Source organism: Trichechus manatus, unplaced genomic scaffold (assembly GCF_000243295.1).
Source record: "Trichechus manatus latirostris isolate Lorelei unplaced genomic scaffold, TriManLat1.0 scaffold00033, whole genome shotgun sequence".
Taxonomy (NCBI): domain Eukaryota; kingdom Metazoa; phylum Chordata; class Mammalia; order Sirenia; family Trichechidae; genus Trichechus; species Trichechus manatus.
In genome coordinates this window covers 15,880,760-15,904,533 of record NW_004443969.1, presented here as the reverse complement: position 1 = coordinate 15,904,533, position 23,774 = coordinate 15,880,760, and the positions used below count along the sequence as shown (strand labels likewise).

Here is a 23,774-nt window from a genome sequence, read left to right as displayed (position 1 = left end):
AACAACAATTTTTAGATGAATCAAACATTTTAAAGAACATCAGAAAGACCTCAAAGATGAGCCAAGAGAGGGAAGACCACTCAGAAAGCTATGATGGCTGTTTTTTTGGGATTCCCAAGAAGTAATCTTGATAGATTTTCTCAAATGACACAGTGCAATCAAGGGGGCTTATGGAGAAGTTTTAAGAAAACTGAAAACTGCATTGGTGAGACAAAGGCTAGGAAAGTTGTGCTGAGGAAATTTTTTCCATCACAAAAATGCTTCTGCTCATTCTTCAAGAGTAGCAAGGGCTGTCTTAAGAAAATTTCATTGGGAAAACTTACCCCATCCTACAGCCCTGATATGGCACCTCCAGGCTTTTTTTTTGTTCCCAAAACTCAAACAGCACTTAAAAGGAACATGATTTGAGTCCTTCAAGGACGCCAAAACTGCTGTTTTCACATGGTGTAAATTGAAGAGTGCAGAATTCTTGGGAGAAGGGTTAGCTAGATGGAAAAAAAGCATATAGACCTAGATGAGGGCTACGTCAAGAAATAATAACTTCACATTTTGATATTTTTGTTTAATAAAGGTTTATAAGATTTTGTAGCCATACTTTTTGACTTACTGTGATGGTTAGGGTTGTATGTCACTTGGCTGGGCCATGATTATCAGTGGTTTGGCAGTTATGATATAGTCTGGCAGTCGTATGATGTTGTGATCACGTCCATGATGAGATTTGATATAATGAAATCACCTCCATGATGGGTTGTGCTGTGAGTAGCCAATCATTTGAAAGGGAGTTTCCTAGGGCATGTGGCCTGCATCAAATATAAGTGGACATTCTGGCAAGACTTGTGGGCTTTAGCTTGCTCTGGATTCTGCAGCTGGCTCCTGTTGTCTGATCTCTGGTTCTTGGGACTTGAGCTAGCAGCTTACCTGTGGTCTTGTCTGCCGATCTTGGGATTTGTCAGTCTTTGCAGCCTGTGAGCAAGAGCCCTGCTCTCTGACCTGCTGATCTTGGGTTCACTAGCCCCTGCAGCTATGTGAATCAGGATAAGCCTCTATCCTGACCCACGAACTTGGGACATTCCAGCCTCTACAACACGTGAGCCACTTGCTTGATATAAATCTCTCTGTATATGTATTTATACTCTTTACTGATTTTGCTTCTTTAGAGAACCCATCCTAAGACACTTACCCTTGTAAATGTGTTGTTTTCATTGTGAACAGAACGTGTATGTCTCTCATTTTCTTAAGAGACTGAAGATGCATTGACTTTGATATTCTTTTATTTATTCTGAGCATTTTTTTTACCTATTGGGAACTCATTTCTAGATTATTTTTTTGGCTATATTTTGAAGCAACAATCTAAGAATTTAAAACCATCTTAAAGGTCACATTGACAAATTTCCCATCCAGTGAATTATCACCAAATTTCTAAGGTTTTCACGTGAGTGTGCTGATTTATTTTTTCCTAGTAAAACTTATGATGTTGGTTAATATGCTCCTAAATTTATGGAGAAGAGATTAAATACTGTGATTTAACCTACTATTGACCCTGAAAGATGTAACATTATTTTTTAGTTAGCTCTCATCATGATCTTAGAGTGCACATTTAGTTGTTTACTCCTTTGTACCATAACTTGAATCAATGCTTCATTTAAAGTCCCTAATTTATGTCTACAGTACATCTTCTGAATATTAAAAACTTATTATTCATCTAAGGAAGAAAATATATTTCTGGTAACATTCATGTTGATTCTTGAAATATAAACATAAATTTTCATTATCTTGTCAGGTAACAAAAGAAAACTCTTTTAGAAGTATTGATTAAACAATGAATGGGCATTTTTACTTTTTTTTAGTACTTTTTAGATGTCAGGATATTTGTTGAGTTGCTGCGTGATACGGTCTTTTATCTCTAAACATCTGTGATTATTTCTTTTCTACTTCTTTCTCTGAATCATAATTATGTTTTGATCATATTTTTTATTTTCAGAATGTTAAATTTCTTTTACAATTTGTATCTCAAGGCATGACTTTGGTAGTCATAAAACTTAGTATAGATTTGTTCAGTATTCAGATGATTTCTATTTGCATGCCAAAACATTAGGTGATTATACTCAAAGCCAAAATTTTACAAAGAAATTTATTTTTCAGAAGTAAAGAAGCAGATAATCAGCAATGACATATCCACCAGATCTAGCATCAGGCCAACACTTCCGTTACATGTTCTTTGCAAAATAGTATCAATTCACCTTATCCACAGGATAAGTTACCAATACTAAAGATGGCTATTTTCTGACTTACTTATCATCTGACAGATATACAGTCTGTTCACTGTATAATCATTGCTGGTCACCCTGGCGGACACTCTTTCACCAGCCCTGCTACACACCAGGGAGAATTCTCAAAGGCTCCAAAGTTGACTGATTATTTCACCATTTTAAGGATGATGATGAATATGCTAACCTCTGATTTTAATTTAAACTATTACTTTGAGCATGCTATACAAGATATATCTTAACACTATATTAAATGACCATGCAAATTAATTTGTTTCTGTTTTACTATTAATTACATTATTCATGATTTGCCAAGAACTATGTATTAATATAAACTTTTAAGTCCCTAATGTTACAGTTTTTAAAGAAAAATATAAACTAGGAGTTATAGCAATGTCATTTAAAATTCTTATTTCCTAAAGATACCTTCACCGATGTGTTTCATTGATCAAAGTACTAAGAAACTGCCCACTAACCTGTTTTTTAAGGTAACTACTACACATGATTCTTAGTCCGCTCTGCCGTATAAAATAAATTAAAAGTTGATCATGATGTAGAATTTAAAGTTCAAAATTTCTAAATGATTGAAATTTTCAGCATTATAAAATCATTACGGAGAGACAAGTATGAACTAAACTTATGAACCAAATGCTAAAAATCTAGAAAGAGACATATTTATGATAAACATGAGGAAGTACTACTTTATATAATAAAACAATTTGTGAGAAATATTTAACTTTTGATTGTAAATATGTACTAAAATGTAAGTGAAGTTTCTTAGTTATTTAGCGCTGTAGTAACAAAAGATATCACACTAGATGGCTTTAGAGAATAGAAATCTATTGTCTCACAGTTTTCCAAGCTAGAAACCCAAATCAGAGCATCAGCTCTAAGAGAAGGTGCTTCCCTTTTGGTAGCCCTGGGAGTTCCTTGGCGTATCTTGGTGTCTGTCTTCCCGCATTATGTGTATCTGTGTCTAATCTCTTTTTATAACTCAGAAGTGCTTAGGTTTCAGACCCACCCTACTCTTCAATTACCTCATTAACATAACAAAATAAAACCCATATTTCCAAACAGAGTCATATTTACAGTTACAGGGGTTAGAACTTAAACCCATATTTTTGGGAAACTATTCAGTCCGTAGCATGGAGTAGAATAACAATTTAGGTATATTCATGATGGTAAGGGAAAATGAAACAGGAAAGCGGTGAGTGAAAAGAGATATGAAAGAGTGATGGATGGAGAGTTAGAAGAACTGAACCTTGAGACATGTTTTTCATTAAGGAGGTACATATACTTAGGCAAGTCTAAAGTTTCTGAGTTTCACTTTACTCGGGGCTAAAATTATTGGACATAATCAGTGGTTTTCACTTATTCTTTTTTTTTTTTTACAGAAGAGGAATTTTTTTGTTATTGTTATATTTTTATCAATATAAAATTGTACTCAGAACTCCAAAACTAAACATATACATAGAAAATAAAAAGTATAAATAGATAAGAGGTAAGTTGATTTGGTGGATAGAGGCTGGGCAACCAAATCTAGCATGCTTAGCCACCATCCTCTACCTATGCATCCTTGACAGCACTGAGACAACCAGCAGAATACAATTGAATAATATTATGGTCTCTTCCACGAAATATATTCTATGATTCTAAGTCAGTTGTCTTAGAAAATTACATTCTCGCAATCGATTGTCTTTTGGCTCCAGCTGTCAGAGGTGCAATGTAAAAGAATGGACCACAGATCTATCTCAGTGTGTCAGTTTCTTCTATCCTTACGGCAATGAGTTGATGGAGATAGTTTGTTTTCTCCTCCTTCTTCTTTCTCTCTCAATGTCTATTAAATGAGTTCTTGTGTATAAGGATTTATAACTCTATGATATTCTCCGGGGAGCTAAAAATCTGGCACTGAGCAAATCATGTAAACACTAAGTGAATTATTTATTTATTCATATTTGTTTATACATACATACATATATATATATACACACACACATACATATATATATTCCCCATGCTTCTGTCAGTTTGTCGTACTGTGGGGGCTTGTGTGTTGCTGTGAACCGGAAGCTATGCCACCAGTATTCAAATACCAGCAGCATCACTCATGGTAGACAGATTTCAGCTCAGCTTCCAGACTAAGACAGACTAGGAAGAAGGACCTGGTGATCTACTTCTGAAAAAAATTTGCCAGTGAAAATCTTTTGAATAGCAGTGGAACGTTGTCTGATATAGTGCCAGAAGATGAGCCCCTCAGGTTGGTAGGTACTCAAAATACAACTGGGGAAGAGCTACCTCCGCAAAGTAGAGTCTACCTTAATGATGTGGCTGGAGTCAAGCATTCGGGACCTTCATTTACTAATGTAGCATGACTCAAAAGGAGAAGAAACAGCTGCAAACATCCATTAATAATTGGAACATGGAATGTATGAAGTATGACTCCAGGAAAATTGGAGGCCCTCGAAATGAAATGAAATGCATAAACATCGATAGCCTAGGCATTAGTGAGCTGAAATGGACTGGTATTGGCCGTTTTGAATCAGACAATCATATGATCTACTATGCCAGGAATGACGACTTGAAGAGGAATGACATTGTATTCATCACCAAAAAGAACATTTTAAGATCTATCCTAAAGTACAATGCTGTCAGTGGTAGGATAGTACCCATATTCCTACAAGGAAGACCAGTTAATACGAGTATTATTCAAATTTACACACCAACCACTAAGGCCAAAAATGAAGAAATTGAAGGTTTTTACCAACTTCTGCAGTTTGAAATTGATCAAACATGCAATCAGGATGCATCGAGAATTACTGGTGATTGGAATACAAAAGTTGGAAACAAAGAAGAAGGATCAGTAGTTGGAAAATATGACCTTCGTGATAGAAATGATGCTGGAGATTGCGTGATATGATTTTGCAAGACCAACAACTTCTTCATTGCAAATACCTTTATTCACCAACATAAATGGTGACTATACACGTAGACTTCCTGGACGGAATACACAGAAATCAAATCGAGTACATCTGTGGAAAAAGACGATGGTGAAGCTTAATATCATCAGGCAGAACAAGGCCAAGGGCTGACTGGGGAACAGACCATCAATTGCTCATATGCAAGTTCAAGCTGAAGCTGAAGAAAATTAAAACAAGCCCATGAGAGCCAAAATACAACCTTGAGTATATCCCACCTGAATCGAGAGACCATCCAAGAAAAGTTTTGATACATTTAATACTAATGGCCGAAGACGAGAAGAGTTGTGGAATGACATCAAGGACATCATACATGAGGAAAGCAAGAGGTCATTAAAAAGATAGGTAAAAAAAGAAAGACCAAAATGGGTGTCACAGGAGACTCTGAAACTTACTCTTGAATGTTGAGTAGCTAAAGCAAAAAGAAGAAATGATGAAGTCAAAGAGCTGCACAGAAGACTCTGAAGGTTGGGTCTAGAAGACAAAATAAAATATTATGATGAAATGTGTGAAGACCTGGAGTTAGAAAACCACAAGGGAAGAACACACTCGGCATTTCTTAAGCTGAAAGAACAGAAGAAAAAATTCAAGGCTCGAGTTGCAATAGTGATGGATTCTACAGGGAAAATATTAAGTGATGCAGGAAGCATCAAAACAAGATGAAAGGATATGATGCATAGTCATTGTACCAAAACAAAATTGGTCAATGTTCAACCATTTCAGGAGGTAGCATATGATCAAGAACCGATGGTACTGAAGTAAAATATTCTAAGCTGCACTGAAGACATTGGCAAAAAACAACATGTAGAAACACTGTAGTTAAATATCATAATGGCAGGAAGAAACTTAGAAAGACTGAATGTTGTTGTTTTAGGTGCTGTAAAGCTGAATGCGACTCATAGTGACCCTATGACGAAACACTGTCCACTCCTGCATCATCGTCATGATCATTGTTATGTTTGAGCCCATTGTTGCAGCCGCTATGGCAATTCATCTCGTTGAGGGTCTTCCTCTTTTTTGCTGAGCCTCTACTTTACCAAGCATGATGTCCTTCTCCAGGGAGTGATCCCTCCTGATAACGTGTCCAAAGTATGTGAGGCGAAGTCTGGCCATCCTCGCTTCTAAGGAGCATTCTGGCTGCTGTACTTCTTTCAAGACACAGTTGTTCATTCTTCAGGCAGTCCATGGTATATACAGTATTCTCCAACACCGTAATTCAAAGGTGTCGATTTTAAATGTCCTTTATTTAGGTTAGTTGCTAAGTAGCACACTGAGAAATCACATTGCTGCCGCAGGCAACAGCCTTTTCTTCCACTACTACTACCAGCTGACATTGAGTCGATTCCAAATCAAGGCAACCCCATGCTGTCAGAGCAGAAAGATGCTCCATATGGTTTTCAATGACTTGTTTTCTTGGAAGTAGATCTCAGAGAGTGCTTCTGAGTTACCTCTGGGTGGACTCGAACCTCCAACCTTTTGGTTAGCAGCCGAGAACGTTAACCATTTGTACCACCCAGGGACTCACGGGTGAATTATTTTTACCATATATGAAATAGAAATAGTAAAACTTTCTTCTAGGAAATATTAGTAAGCTGCCCCAAATTATTCTGATGAACTGTTTGGCAATTACATTTTTCTCTGATGAATACAACTCCTTTATTTATTTATTTTTGGCAATCAGTGTTGATTATCTGATCTTCATAAGGCAATCTTACTTTTAAATTTACTAATCGGATTGGCTAATTACCTCTTTTAAAAAATCTTTTTCTATGGTAATTCTTTTTTTTTTTTTCTCATGGTTATCTAAAGGTTAGGAAAGAGGGTCTTTTGATTTCACTGGATAAATTTTTACTTTGAAATCTAATTTTTTTGTTTTGTTGTTTTGTGTTTTCCTTTTCTCTTTAAGACTCAGAATCTATACTTTCGAAGTCTTTATAACTGTATAATACCAACTAAACAGATTTTATTGACTTGTGTTTTATTTCCTACCTGTGATGTTTACATCTCTCAGCAGAGGCAGAATTAGATCTGGCTCTCCTACTTTGACTCTGTGTATTCAGAAAAGGCCTTCCTCCTTGAAATATTTGCATGTTACTTTTCAGCACAGGAGTGTAGCGCTCCACCCAGCTGTTATTCCCTGAGTGGAGGTCGAGGTCCCTGCTGCGGGGAGTTGACATCTGTTCATTTTTCTCACAGTGTAATGGATCCAAACTATCCTTCATCAGATGACTCTCCTTGGCTTTCAGTCACTGGGAAGTGCTCATTCAAAAGATGTTAAAGTCATGTGTATCCTCTGTCCTCAAGAAGTTACAGTCATTATATTTGTTTATCTATGTTGCCTCTGTGCCTTTTGTGAGAGGCAGGGGAGGAGTTCTGATCATAGTAGCAAATGAGATACAAATTAAGTCAAATAAAGTCAATAACGTGTTTCCTATTGAATGTTCTTGTATCTTTCACAGAATTCCCAACTTGTGAGCCTCTAACTCAATTTATATGCAAAAGTGGAAGATGCATTAGCAGCAAATGGCACTGCGACTCGGGCAAGTACCAACTGCTCACTGTGCAGCACTGATTCGGTTGGCAGCCTGGCTATCTTGGCTGCCTCCCCTCCTTCAGAAACAGTTTGTAAGAGAAGTTTGCAGAGCCAAGCAAAACGGTTAAGACGAGTGGTGAGAGGGCAACTGGCACATTAATGGGGATTAGCGTTAAGGATAACGGAGCTCAGTATTTGTCCCATGAGGCCATAGCAGAGATTTGTCTTCAGGTATTATGTTATCCATAGTCTAAGGATACAAGCATAAAGTAAAGCGGAAAACTGAGGAAGTGACCTGAACAGTTCAGGTTCCCAAAAGTATTTATGTAAAATGCTTTGTAACCTCAGAAAGCAATAGCTTATAAATTATTATGAAATTATCCAGATGGTCTGAAATCTGTCATCTTGCTCTTTATGTATAAATGATGTTTTTTCTTAGACTCCATTGTATCATTATGCTAAATTATGCCAAATACAGTTAATGAATTATATGTAAGTCAATGCTGTCTTAGCCATTTATTTCAATTTAATCTATATTCACTTCATATTCCTCTCCCCTCCCTCCTACAACAGTGTTAATACAGAGTATAAATCATTATTAATGATAGTGTACAAAAATTTTCCGGTATAAATACACACATAGGAGTGAGTGAGTGAGTGATGGTAAATAGTGGCCCTCATGTTGGAGATTGGGGGAAAAGGGACTGAGTTTGAGAAATAGTTATAACCGAGCACAGAGGACAAAAAAAAACAAACCCAAAATACATTGCTGTTGAGCAGATTCTGACTCATAGCAACCCTATAGGACAGAGTAGAACTGCCCCATATGGTTCCCAAGGAGCAACTGGTGGATTTGAACTGCCAACCATTTGGTTAGCAGCCAAGCTCTTAACTACTGTGCCACCAGTGCTTCATGGAGAAAGTAGGTACTAACTCATAATTATATCACCGCCTGTATCATCTGACTTAAGTCCCGCAGTCACCGTCATCACCTGCCTTCATGATTGTTTCATGCTGCCTAGATGCGTTTCAGTCAGTGGTTAGTTATTCTGAGTGGAATAGAAACTAAGTTTCAAAATCCAAACTCAAGGATTTTTTTCCGTCTCAGTTTAATAGTTGATACTTAGAAGACAAGTGATATAAAGATGAAAGTAATTCTATCATTGTTCGTGGGAAGTATAAATCCATTTAGTCATCATTTATTTTTCAAAAAACAAAACAAACCTGTGCACACTGAAAAAAAAAAGGAGATAATTTGTAAGAATATGTTTCTCCTGGGATTAATTTTCACTAACTTCACGATTCTTTCTAGATGACGACTGTGGGGATGGAAGTGATGAGGTTGGCTGTGTTCACTCTTGCTTTGATGATCAGTTCAGATGTTCCAGTGGCAGTTGTATCCCAGGCCATTGGGCTTGTGATGGTGACAATGACTGTGGAGACTTCAGTGATGAAACCCAAATCAATTGTACCAAAGAAGGTGAGTAGTTTTGTGAATTTATGAAATCTCATTTTAAGTTCATAAATAATATTTGGAGTTGTTCAGAGTAAATATTGTATATAAAAATTCTTTACTTTCCTTTCTCTGGCTTGTCACCCCAACACATTTTTATACCTTCATACGTGATACTTTGCTTACTAGTTTCTGAACCCTCTCCAACTTCTAAATTACCAACTCTAATGAGGAAAAAAAAAAAAAAAAGGAAAAGTATAAACTTTTCTTTTTATTTCCACATCGAGTTTTATTTCTTAAAGTTTGAAATCATCCCCTATTAAGTTGTGATATATTCCAAATTGATTACCTTTCTAGAATGCAAGCTCAGAGAGGAAGGATATCATGATCAAGGCTTTCTACATATCCATGGGCAGCCTGGCCCTGTCACTTGCTTTGGTTACTTTATAAAAGTTAATCAACCATAATATATGTTAATAAATTAGAAACCGTGTTTGAAAATATCACAGAAAAAAAAAGTTGGACTGTCAAATATTCTGTACAATCATTGCCATTTTTATGTCGTTTTCCTTTCTACTTGAAAGTATTTGTTATTCATTCATTTATTCTCCAAATATTTATTGAGGATCTTTCATGTGCCGGATACTATGCCAGACCCAAGAAATAGATTTTTAAATAAATGAAAAACAAAATCCCTCTGGTAAATCAGTTTAAAAATCTAACAGAAAAACAGACACACAATAAAATGATTTACTTAATGGATGGGGGAGGAGGAACTGTATACTGTATAATTATAAGGAAAGAAGCATTTTCAATGTGTTGTCCAAGAAGATATATTTATCTTCTGCAAATATTTGACAACCTAGAAGATAGAACTTTTCTCAAGTGTCTTGTCTGACAGGATTCATTTTGTCTTTTTCATATGTTTGTTTGTTCTCTCTTTCTTCCTCTTTATCTAAACAGTCAAAGCTGGGAAAAGTGGCTATTAAAGAAGTTATCTACATAATACTAGTTCCTTAAAAAATAACCCCAGCTTTGTTGTAAATTCTCTAAGTAATTAAAACACATTTTGTTAATATTGGTTTTACCTAGATGACCTGGGTTTCGAGAGTTGTAGTAATGATCTAAATATGGTCAAATAATGAACGACCCATAAGTCATTAGGCAATGAAACATATGTCCTTAAGGTCACTGGTCTGGACATACTTCATGTCTTTCTCTCACTGGGGACATGATGGGAGCTATAATGAAATCAGACAATGAGTAAGAAACTTCTGGTGACAATGTCTTAAAGATTGAACATAAGAATATTTGAATCCAATTTGTCTTCAAAATCAGTAGAAGAATGAATTATAGTTAAAGCTACTCTTTAATAGTATCTGTCTCTTTCATTTGATATTAGACAGAAAATTCACCATGTCTGTCTTTCAACCAACTGTCCAAAATCTTTGTCTTTCTCACTATTTCATTTTTGTGGCCTTCTTTCTCTCAGTTTAGTTGTTCCAATAATAAACATGAGAGAACTTTTTGCTTATTATTATTCTGGGCATAGAAAAAGAAAAAAAAAGTATGTAAGTATAGAATGAATGTAAATTTTTTTCCTTTTTTTTTTGTATTTTTGAAACATCCATCTGGGGTCTGGTTGACGTTTAATTATTAAATTATACTTTGAATATAAAACTGCATTTTCCTCACAGATGTCTTTTTAGGCTGCTCATGGGGTGTACATCTGTGGCCTGCTGGCACTGCCCCTAATATGCTGTGAAAGATAAATTGGCCCAAAGTTAATTTGTTTTCATCTCCGAAGTGAGAGCCCATTTCTCTTTCTATGTGTATTTGTCTCTAAGTTAAAATGATTCTTTTATAATGAGAAGTTTTGAAGAGATTGCTTTAGCCTCATGAATGTCCACAGTGAGCAGCATACCCCCTTTTAGGGTCTTTAGGTAGCTTTTCTATGATTAGGATCTCTAGATAGCTTTTAACTGATTGTATAAGCAGTGGCTGTTTAATGATAATGGCCTTCCTCTTTAGAGCTTCTCAATTTCACTAATATCTCACTGTAAAAAATAGACTGCCAGTGTGAATGCCGTGCATTTCTTATATGGTTGTGGTAAACACTAAGGAAATGATGCATATAATCTACATGATTCTTGAACACGTTTCAAGTAAAAAATGAGAACTTCCCGAACTAATTTATATTTATCAGGTTATAAATTGTACTAGGATTCACTAATCAAATATTCCACTTGGTAAATACAAGGGGCAGCAGTTGAGGAAAGGTACCACTCTGGGATGACTTTGGTGCAAGACAATCCAGAGTATTTCAAAGGTAATTTAAATATTTTTACCCATCAATGTTTTGAATATGTATTCTGGCATAGAAGTCATGCAATAACCATGAGACATAGAATTGTTAGAGCTAGTCAGGAAAAGGCATTTATACATGCAGGTTTTGTGAGGCCAGTGCCGAGGTAAAGTAAACATTTGATGCAATTAGTCATATAATTCAGTCCCCAAGCCTGCCGTGGAAGAAAGAGCAGGGAATTCTGGCTTGAGTTTCAAGACTTGCTGTCAAAACTGATCAAATCCAGCATATAATTGCTCAGGAGTTTGCTTTACACTGCCTGGGTAAGCAGAGCATGTGTTGCAGTTTCTTTCAGCTCAAATTGTTTTCAAAAGTGTAGAAATACTCTTGAATTAACTTCTGATAGTAAAGAAGTGAGAAGCTCTGATGGCGCAGTGGTTAAGCACTCGGCAGCTAACCAAAAAGTCGGTGATTTGAACCTACCAACCACTCTGTGGGAGAAAGATGTGACAGTCTGCTTTTGTAAAGATAACGGTTATGGAGACCCTGTAGGGCAGTTCTACTCTGTCCTATAGGGTCACTATGAGTCAGAATTGACTCAGTGGCAATGGGTTTTGTTTTGTTTTTGGTAAATGAGTAGGAGAAATCAGGAAATGGAACATGCCCTATGTAATCTCCATTTCAGAAAATCCCCGATTTATGTTCAATTCGTATTGTATCTGAAAACACCTTAAGAAAAGAGATTTTTTTTATAGTGATGATCATTGTTTCATCATCAATATGATTAATACATAGCAAAAGTGTAAATGGATAGTCCTCCCCTAGACTGATGTATACCCGATTATACCGATCTTTTTCCCTCTTAATGCTGTGCTGTTTTTGCACTCACTTTCCAACTCCTTTACTAGGCAAAGAAGAGAGGATATCTGCACACACATGCATACATGTGTATGCACATACACACATAAATGCACATACACACATGCACACCAATCTATAAGCAAATTGGACAAGAAAGACAATGCATAGTACATTGATTCCCTTTTTTTAATGCCTGTCTCAGTAATTTTGCTCTGGTGTTCTTTTTGGTTCTGAATCCTTGGTTGGCACATATTTCTATAGCAACCCTTTTTCAAAGCTATGAAGTAAACAGTTTTTCCAAGTGGAAAAATAAGTGAGGCTAGACCCTCACTATAACAGCATTCTCTGCAAGAATTTGTTGTGAGGGAAACTTCCTCTAGAGCCTCAGGTATGGTTATTTATTTAAATATTGAAAATTTCTTGTAAAAAGTTGCTTTACCTGTTGTCATAGATTGAATTGTGTCCCTGAAAAATATTTGTCAACTTGAATAGGCAGTGATTCCCAGTATTATGTGATTGTCCTCCATTTTGTGATCTGATATAATTATTCTATGCATTGTAAATCCTCACCTCCATGATGTTGATGAGGCAGGATTAGAAGCAGTTATGTTAAAGAGGCAGGATTAGAGGAAGTTATGTTAATGAGGCAGGATACAATCTACAGGATTAGGTTGTACCTTGAGTCAATCTCTTTTGAGATATAAAAGAGAGAAGTGAGCAGAAAGGAAAGAGACCTCATTACCATCAAGCAAGAAAAGCCAGGAGAAGAGTGTATCCTTTGGACCTGGAGTCCCCACACTGAGAAGCTCCTAGACCAGGGGAAGAATGATGACAAGGACCTTCCCCCAGAGCTGACAGAGAGAAATAAGCCTTCCCCTGGAGCTGATGCCCTAAATTCAGACTTCTAGGCTCCTACTCTGTAAGAGAATAGATTTCTGTTTGTTAAAGCCATCCACTTGTGGTATTTCTTTTAAAGAAGCACAAGGTAACTAAGAGAATTTGGTACCAGAAGAGTGAGGTGCTGCTCTGACAGATCCCTAAAAAGTGGAAGCAGTTTTGAAACTGTGAGTGGGTAGAGGCTGGAAGAGTTTTAAGGTGCCTAATAGTAAAAGGGAAACCCTGGTGGCATAGTGGTTAAGAGCTACCAAAAGGTTGGCAGTTTGAATTGACCAAGTGCTCCTTGGAAACCCTATGGGGCGGTTCTGCTCTGTCCTATAGGGTCACTATGAGTTGGAATTAACTCAACAGCAATGGGTTTGGTTTTGGTTTTGAAATAGTAAAAACCTAGATTGCCTTGAAAAGACTGTTTATGGAATTATGGATGTCAAAGGCAATTCTAGTGAGGGCTCAGAAGGAAAGGAGGAGAGCTGTAACACTGGAGACAACACAAATGGAAAGCAGCAGCAGCAGAGAAATGGCAGCAGTAAAAGTAGGAGACTGGTGTGAGACAGCAGAGCCAACCCACAGAGTGAGAGAGCTGAGTGCCTTCAGGCAGGAGTCTTGCTGGCAGAGTGAGGTGCCTCTGGGTACTTGTCAGTGGAGCTAGGCTTGCTAACCCACAGTGCAAGAAAGCTGAGTGCCTTCAGGCTGAGAGGCCAAAGAACCAAAAAGCAGAAGCTGAAGAGACATGGAACATGGGAAGCAGAGCTGCTTCAGTCTCGAAGGGTGAGGCTATGACCTCTTGGTCTCAAAGGGTGGAAACATGGCCTCCTAGGTTTCAAAGAATCAGATCATTACCAACTTGGTTCTGGAGTGTTGAGCTGCCGCTCATGAGTGGCAGGGGGATGGGGCCATATCCGCTGCCCAAAGCCAAGGGAGCAGAGTTGGTGTCCCAGTAGGCCTAGAAGGCAGAGCTGAAGCACAGAACCTAGGGGCCTCCACCCAGAATCCGGAGAGCATGGCCAACACCCAGAGTCTCGAGGGCAGGGTCATTGCCTAGATAGTCTCAGAGAACAGAGGACTATTTGCAAGCAGTGAGAACTAATGTAAATTTTTCTGCTGGATTTTGGACTTGCTTGATGCCCATTATCTCTTCTTTCCCTCCAATTTCTCCCATTTGTAATGCAAATGTCTACCTTGTGCCCGTTCTACCGTTGTACTTTGGAAGCAGATAACTTGTATGAAGAGGAATTTTGCTCCAGGATGGAATTTGGACTTGCAGTTGATTTAAGACTTTTGGGATGATATGATGGGATGAATGTTTTTTACACGTGGGAAGGATGTGAATTTTTGAGGGCCAAAGGGTGAAATGTCACGGATTGAATTATGTCCCCCAAAACTATGTGACAGCTTGGCTAGTCCATGATTCCCAGTATTGTGTGGTCATCTTCCATTTTGTGATCTGATAGAATTATCCTATGTGTTGTCAATCCTAATATTTATGAAGTTAATGAGGCAGGATTAGAGGAAGTTACATCGATGAGACAGGACACAATCTACAGCATTACATTGTATCTTGAGTCAATCTCTTTTGAGATATAAAAGAGAGAAGCGAACAGAGGAGAAACATGTCATTACCACCAACCAAGAAGAGCCAGGAGTGGAGCATGTCCTTTGGACCCAGGGTCCCTGCACTGACATGCTCCTAGACCAGGGGAAGATTGATGACAAGGACCTTCCCCCAGAGTCAACAGAGAGAAAGCCTTCCCCTGGAACTGGCACCCTGAATTCAGACTTCTAGCTTCCTAGACTGTGAGAGAGTAAATTTCTGTTTGTTAAAGCCATCCACCTGTGTTATTTCAGTTATAGCAGCATTGGATAACTAAGACACCTTTAAAGACACCATGAATAAAGTTAAAGTGAGTCCTTAGTGTTTTCTTACAAGTTTTTTAATTCTTTGGTTGGAATAAAGTAGAATAATAATAATAACAAGGGGAATCTTGACATATGTCACATCTATAAATACCAAATATATGGAATTAATCATGTCTCATTGTTGACAGTTCTATTCATTGGAATTGTGTAAATGTTTATTCTTACATATTTTGGGGAACAGTGTCAACCGTATTTCAATTTTAGAATAAGGCATTTCTAAAATAAACATGCAAATTTTCACTGTCTTTAGACAGCTATTCCCCTAGATCAATTTCCATTCAGAAATTGTTATAAAAATTTATACCAAATAATTTTAACATGGACCTGATAGAGAAGGGAATAGGCTTTTCTTGGAAGAGATTTTGCCTTTGATTGCTCCTAAAAGCAACTTAAATACTTCTCAAATATTTGGGTTCTTCTTTACTTTGAAGGGGTATCTGACCCTGATTTATGGCCTTTGTTCCTTAATGCCTTCTGTTTGGCAGTCTGGAAAGGGAATATTTACTGCCTGCTGCACTAAGTGAACGAGTGGGATGATGATGCAACATATGTGATCTCTTATTTACATAGCAAATACAAATTAAATGCAAATTTAAAATTAAGTATGTATTGACCTTCAATTTTGATTTATTATGAATAATCTTTAACAAGTCCCCAAATCCATTAGGCAGTTAAGTGTATAGCATTATTAATATGCATGCTCACACACACTTGTATTCATCAGCTTTAACTATTTATCTTTGCTTCTGCTTTGGAAACTTCCACTTTTCTTTTGGGCTTTGGCCTTAGTCATTCATTTTGTCATTCATTCATGCACGCATTCATTCATTCATTCAGTTTTTTGCCTCCCTACTTCTCTGTTCCCAGATCTAAGAAGGAAACTAGAATATTTTTGTCTTGTCTTTCTATTTCCACAGTCAAGCACAGTATTTGATAGACAATGGTGCTCAGTAAATAATTGTTGAATGAAAGAATATATTTCGTGAACACAAAATTTGATTATACTCTCAGGATTCATCCTTTATTTATTCTGTCTTATATATCTAGTAACATTTTGTTTCCTAGCCTTAGCATCAGATCCTGGAGATTATTTTCATGATGATTTACAAGACTAGGTGTAGTGACCTAGACATGTACATTTCTTACAAAGTAATTGCTTTTATTTATTCAATAAATATTTGTAATTTCAGCCTAGGATTCAATAAAACAAAGCACAATAAGATGCCTCCCTTAACTTTTATTATTGTTTATTTCTTTCTTTGTGAACCCTCTCTGCCCAAGAGATGCAAGTTTCAGAGGAAGGAAAAGCTTAATCCTTTTTATGTCTATTATTTGGGGCGCCTAGTCCTGGTGGCACAGTGGTTAAGAGCTATGGTGAGCTATAGCTGCTAATCAAAAGGTCTGCAGTTTGAATCCACTAGCTGCTCCTTGGAAACTCTATGAGGCAGTTCTAGTCTGTCCTATAGGGTCGCTATGGTTTGGAATCAACTCTGCAATAATGGGTTTGGGTTTTTTTAGGTGGTGAAAACGGTTAATGGGCTCAACTGCTAACCAAAATGTTGAAGGCTTGAGTCCACCTAGAGGCATCTTCAAAGAAATATCTGACAATCTACTTCCAAAAAATAAGCCATTGATAACCCTATGGAGAACAGTTCTACTCTGATACACATGAGGTCGCCATGGGTCAGAATCAACTCAACAGCAACTAGTTGGTTATTTATTATTTAGCAGTAAGTACCCAATGGTGAGATTCCGTGAGTGATAAGGGTGTTGTTGTTAGCTGCTGTGGAGTTTCCCTAACTCCTGGTGACCCCACGTACAATGGAATGAAACACTGCATAGTCCTGCGCCATTGCCATGATTGATTGAGGGTATGACCATTGTGATCCATAGAGTTTTCATTAGCTAATTTTCAGAAGGATCATCAGGCCTTTCTTTAGTCTGTCCTAGTCTGGATGCTCGGCTGAAACCTGTTTACCATCTTAGCAACATGCAAATCTCCACTGACAGACAGGTGGTGGCTACCCATGAGGTGCATTGTCCAGGAATCAAACCCGAATCTCTAGCAGGGAGAGACAAAAAGGCATTTTCATGGGAGATTTTGGATTCAAATGATTGTACTAAATTCTCAGTGGAAAATCTCTAGAGGGCGAGCAGTACTACCAACCAAAAATAGTCAGAGATCCTACCTGGGGAGGATGAATCTATTAAGAGTAATGCAGGCATCAAAACTTGATTTGCAGTTAAAGACTTAGTTATACATTTAGCCATGGAAAGAATGAAAATTAAAACCAAGATCTTTTAACAGCCGATATATATCATATCCCATCTCAGCTGGACCACCAGGTTTTTTGGGCAGAATTTGACTCCTGAAGCAGAGAAAACACCAAGCCAAACACCAATATATACTGTACAAAAACTCTTATCATCTGTTTTTTCTTTTATGAAAATATTCCAATGATACTTTCAAATCCTTTTTACTAAAAAAAAAAAAAAAAGGCTATTTTTTTCTGTTACTGAATAGTTTTGACGCTAAAGTATTGGCTTTGAATTTGGGAAAATTAGCAAATTATGTTATAGACTAAGCAAAATCATACAATCTCCCGTCCTAATGTTCTTTGGCCATTCTCTTTTAATGAAAAATATATGTTGTTTCCTGACAAAATATTTAAAAATTAGAAAATGTAAATTCCAACTTGTTTTAAAGAAGTATTATATCTATTTTCTATGAAATACAAATTCTCTGGCTTAACTTTATTCTCTCAGATTGATTTATTTTCCTTAGAATAAATGTTCAAATTGAGATATCAAAATAATGTTACTTATGAATGGATTTTATCCTTAGGAAATTTCTTTTTGTTTTCTAGTAAAATATCCCTTTAAAGGTCATTTTAACCTTAATACTGCAAAAGACTTTTACATCAAGAGCAAAGACAGCTCAAGGCTTTTGAATCAATTAGTAACGAAGCCTGTTTTGAGCATCTATAATGTTCCCAGCAATGTGTTTATCAAGAAAACTTGAAGGAATCAATTAAATGTAATTCAGAAAAAAATAAAATATTGAAAAAGGTTCATAAAAACAGGAAGAAAGAAGTCAATTATCCTCATTTTTACTATGTAGAAAATTAGTAATGAGTCTAGGGATGGATTACCCAGTAAGCAAAGTACACACAGGCTTACTTGTGCTTACTTACTAATCTGTAGTGCACAATTTCACCGTTTTTTTATGTGGTGAAACCCATGTAAAATTGTGCACTACAGATTGGTAAGTAAACAAAAGTAAGCCCTTGCGTACCTTGTTTAATGTAAGCTCGTGCATACCTCCCTTACTGGTTAATCCACCTCTGATTGGATCCACGCTTATTCCTAGATAAGTGTAAATTTTGTATTAAAAGCATAATTATGCACCTTAATGCTAAACAGAGTAATATATCTTATGATATTTAAAGGTATAATTAATAACTAAACAAAAGATAACAAAAAGAACTGATTTTAATGAAGAACCTCATCCTGTTGTCCAGCTCTTTTAACAGAGCTGAAAAACGTCAAGAGTGAATTAATTCCCATCATCTTTAAATTCTAAGCCCATGTTCTCAAGTAGTAGTTAATGATCAGTGAAGTGGTAAGACTTCAGACACTCAGCAGAAAACAAACAAAAAAGACAAAGAGCATAAATAATCTACAAAATAATTCACTTCAGTAATTGAGTAGTGGCTATGCTTTTGTGAGAGTAAGGAAATAAGTAATGGGATAAAACTTTGCCTTTGCCTTTTGCCTGTCGAAATATTTGGTATTTATTCAGAGATTATTTGAAAAGTCAGCTTTTTTTTTTTTTTTTTTTTTTTTTTGTGAAGCTTTAATTTAAATATTTTATATTCCTGCCCGGTAAAGATCAGATTCATTCACTTTTTGTTAGTGCATTTATTTGAATTCTGGCTTGGTATTTGTGGACATTTGGGCTTCCAAAGCAAATCTACTGTCATGATCTACATCCAAAACCTTTCTACAAATAACTTTGGTGTTTAAAATCATCCACTTAAACTATTCCAACGTTCCAGGTATGGAATATTCACTGGTATCAGGATCTTACAGCACAGCATATTTTTGTTGTCATTGTTGATATGTTTACATTCTAATGGGATGTTCTGTGAATCATAAACAGAATTTAGAACAGGGGTCAGCAAGCCTTTTCTATAATGGGTCAGATAGTAAATATTTTAGGCTTTGAAGATCATACTATCTCTGTTGTAACTACCCATCTCTGCTTTAGCATGAAGGCAGTCATAGACAATATGTAAACAAATGAGTGCGGTTGGGTTCCAATAGAATTTCGTTTACAAAAACAGGTAGGATTGTTCTTCAGGTTGCAGCTTGCTGACTATGATTTAGAACACAAGTAGAAAAACATTCATTGTGCTTCCCTGGGTGGCACAAATGATTCACGCTCGACTACAAACCTAAACCAGCACTCGTCTGTCAGTTTGTCATACTGTGGTGTCTTGCCTGTTGCTGTGATGCAGGAAGCTATGTCACTGGTATTTCAAATACCAGCAAGGTCACCCATGGTGGACAGGTTTCAATGGAGCTTCCAGACGAAGACAGACTAGGAAGAAGGATCTGGCAGTCTACTTCTGAAAAAATGGGCCAGTGATAACCTTATGAATAACAGCAGAACGTTGTCTGATACAGTGCCGGAAGACAAGCCCCTCAGGTTGGAAGGCACTCAAAATACGACTAAGGAAGAGCTACCTCCTCAAAGTAGAGTCTGTCTTAATGACATGATTGGAGTCAAGCACTTGGGACCTTTATTTGCAGATGTGACATGACTCAAAATGAGAAGACACAGCTGTAAACATCCATTAATAACCGGAATGTGGAACGTAAGAAGTATGAATCCTGGAAAACTAGAGGTCATCAACAATGAAATGGAATGCATAAACATTGATATCCTAGGCGTTAGTGAGTTGAAATGAACTGATATTGGCCGTTTTGATCAAACAATCATATGGTCTGCTATGCTGAGAATGACAAATTGAAGAGGAATGGCATCGCCTTCATCACCAAAAAGAACATTTAAAGATTCATCCTGAAGTACAATGCTGTTAGTGAGAGGTTGATATCCAGAAGCCTACTAGGAAGACCAGTTAATACGAGTATTATTCAAATTTACGCACCAACCACTAAGGCCAAAGATGAAGAAAGTGAAGATTTTTACCAACTTCTGCAGTCTGAACTTGATAAAACATACAATCAGATTGCACTGATAATTACTGGTGATTGGAATGTGAAAGTTAGAAACAAAAAAGAAGGATCAGCAGTTGGAAAGTATAGCCTTGGTGATAGAAGTGACACTGGAGATTGCATGATAGAATTTTTCAAGACCAACAACTTATTTGCTGCAAATACCTTTTTTACAACAACATGAATGGCTATTATATACATCCACATACACCTTACCAGATGGAATATACAAGAATCAAATAGACTACATCTGTGGAAAGACAATGGAGAAGTTCAATATCACCAGTCAGAACAAGGCGAAGGGTCAACTGCACAAGAGACCATCAATTGCTCATATGCAAGTTCAAGTTAAAGCTGAAGAAAATTAGAGCAAGTCAATGAGAGTCAAAGTCACGACCTTGAGTACTTGCGTATGACCAGACAAGTTGTGGAATGACATCGAGGACATCATACATGAAAAAAGAAAAAGGCCATTAAAAAGACAGGAAAGAAAGAAAAGACCAAAGTGGATATCAGAAGAGACTCTGAAACTTGCTTTTGAATATAAAATAGCTAAAGTGAGAGGAAGAAACGATGAAGTGAAAGAGCTGAACAGATTTCCAAGGGCGCCTCGAGAAGAAAAAGTAAAGTATATAATGACATGTGCTAAGACCTGGAGTTCGAAAACCAAAATGAAAGACACGCTCAGCATTTCTCAAGCTGAAAGAACTAAAGAAAAAATTTAAGCCTGGAGTTGCAGTAGTGAAGAATTATATGGGCAAAATACTGAATGACGCAGGGGGCATCAAAAGAAAATGGAAAGAATACACGGAGTCACTGTACCAAAAAGAATTAGTCAAAGTTCAACCATTTCAGGAGGTAGCATACAATCAAGAACCGACAGTACTGAAGGAAGAAGTCCAAGCTGCACTAAAGGCATTGGTGAAAAACAAGGCTCCAGGAATTGAGGGAATACCAGTTAAGATTTTTCAACAAATGGATGCAACGCTGGAGGCGCTCACTCATCTATGCCAAGAAATTTCAAAGACAGGTACCTGGCCAACCGACTGGAAAAGATCCATATTAGCGCCCATTCCCAAGAAAGGTGTCATGGATTGAATTATGTCCCCTAAAAAATGTGTGTATCAATTTGGTGGGGCCATGATTCCCAGAATTATGTGGTTGGCCTCTATTTTGTGATCGTAATTTTATGTTAAAGAGGATTAGGGTAGGATTGTAAAACCACCCTTACCCAGGTCACATCCCTGATCCAATGTAAAGGGAGTTTCCCTGGGGTGTGGCCTGCACCACCTTTTATCTCTCAAGAGATAAAAGGAAAGGGAAGCAAGCAGAGAGTTGGGGACCTTATACCATCAAGAAAGCAATGCCAGAGCAGAGTGTGTCCTTTGGACCGGGGTCCCTGTGCCAAGAAGCTCCTAGTCCGGGGGAACACCGAAGAGAAGAAGGCTGACAGAGAGTAAAAGCCTTCCCCTGGAGCTGATGCCCTGAATTTGGATTTTAGCCTACTTTGTGAGGAAATAAACTTCTCTTCATTAAAACCATCCACTTGTGGTACTTCTGTTAGAGCAGCACTAGATGACTAAGACAAAAGGTGATCCAACTGAATGTGGAAATTATTGAACAATATAATTAACATCACAGGCAAGTAGAAATTTGCTGAAGATCATTCAAAAGCAGTTGCAGCAGTACATCAATGGGGAACTGCCAGAAATTCAAACCATATTCAGAAGAGGACCAGGAACAAAGGATATGATTGCTGATGTCGGATGGATCTTGGCTGAAAGCAGAGAATACCAGAAAGATGTTTACCTGTGTTTTATTGACTACAGAAAGGTATTTGACTGTGTGGATCATAACAACTTGTGGAAAACATTGTGAAGAATGGTACCAGAACACTTAACTGTGCTCATGAGGAACCTGTACACAGACCAAGAGGCAGTCATTCGAACAGAACAAGGGGATACTGCCTGATGTAAATATAGGAAAGTTGTACATCAGGGTTGTATCCTTTCACCACACTCATTCAGTCTGTATGCTGAGCAAATAATCCAAGAAACTGGACTATATAGGACAATGCGGCATCAGGATTGGAGAAGACTTGTTAACAATCTATGATATGCAGATAATACAACTTTGCTTGCTGAAAGCAAAGAGGACCTGAAGCAGTTACTGATGAAGATCAAAGACTACAGCCTTCAGTATGGATTGCACCTCAACATTAAGAAAATAAAAATCCTCACAAATGAACCAATTAACAAAGTCAAGATAAATGGAGAAAAGATTGAAGTTGTCAAGGATTTAATTTTACTTAGATCCACAATCAATGCCCATGGAAGCAGCCATCAAGAAATCAAGTGACATATTGCATTGGGTAAATCTACTGCAAAAGTCCTCTTTAAAGCGTTAAAAAGTAAAGCTGTCATTTTGAGGACTAAGGTGCACCTGACCCAAGCCATGGTATTTTCAGTGGCCTCATATGCATTTGAAGGCTGGAAAATAAATAAGGAAGAATGAAGAAGAGTTGATGCCTTTGAATTTATGGTGCTGGCAAAGAATATTGAATATACCATGGACTACCAAAAGAACGAACAAATCTTGGAAGAAGTACAGCCAGAATGCTCCTTAGAAGCAAGGATGGTGAGACTTCATCTCACTTACTTTAGACATGTTATCAGGTTGAACCAGTCACTGGAGAAAGACATCATGCTTGGTAAAGTAGAGGGTCAGCAGAAAAGAGGAAATCCCTCACTGAGATGGATTGACTCAGTGGCTGCAACAATGGTCTCAAACATAACAAGGATTATGAGGATGGTGCAGGACCAGGCAGTGTTTCGTTCTGTTGTATCTAGGTTTGCTAGGAGTCAAAACTGACTCGACAGCACACAACAAGAACAACAACTAGCCTAAAGGTTGGCAGTTCGAACCCACCACAGTAGCTGGTGATACGCTCTCTAAAGATTAAACCAAAAAAAAAAACCTGTTGCCATCAAGTCAGTTCTGACTCATAGCGAACCTGTAAGGACAGAGTAGAACGACTGCCATTGGGCCAAGAACATCCTGTGGAGTAGTTCCACTCTGTAACACATGGGGTCGCCATGAGTTGTAATTGACTTGATGGCAACATTTTCAAACAATTCTAACACATGGAGACCCTATGTGTTGTCAGGGGAGAACTGTGCTCTATAGTATTTTCAGTAGTTGATTTGTTAGAAGTAGGTCACCAGATCTTTCTTCCAAGCTGCTTCTGGGTGGACTCAAACCTTCAACAGTTGTGTTAGTAGCCAAGCGCATTAACTATTTTTACCACCTAGGAACTCCAAATGAA

The 23,774-nt window shown here is 37.4% G+C and overlaps 1 protein-coding gene across 1 annotated transcript in view; it reads left to right on the top strand.

The window, feature by feature from the left end:
* Positions 1-23,774, top strand: part of LRP1B (LDL receptor related protein 1B) — a 1,771,065-nt gene that overhangs the window by 997,523 nt on the left and 749,768 nt on the right. Inside the window, exons 19-20 of the mRNA XM_004375116.1 lie at positions 7,702-7,782; positions 9,088-9,255. Of these exons, the coding sequence (XP_004375173.1) occupies positions 7,702-7,782; positions 9,088-9,255 (249 nt within the window). The remainder of the gene's footprint in view (positions 1-7,701; positions 7,783-9,087; positions 9,256-23,774) is intronic.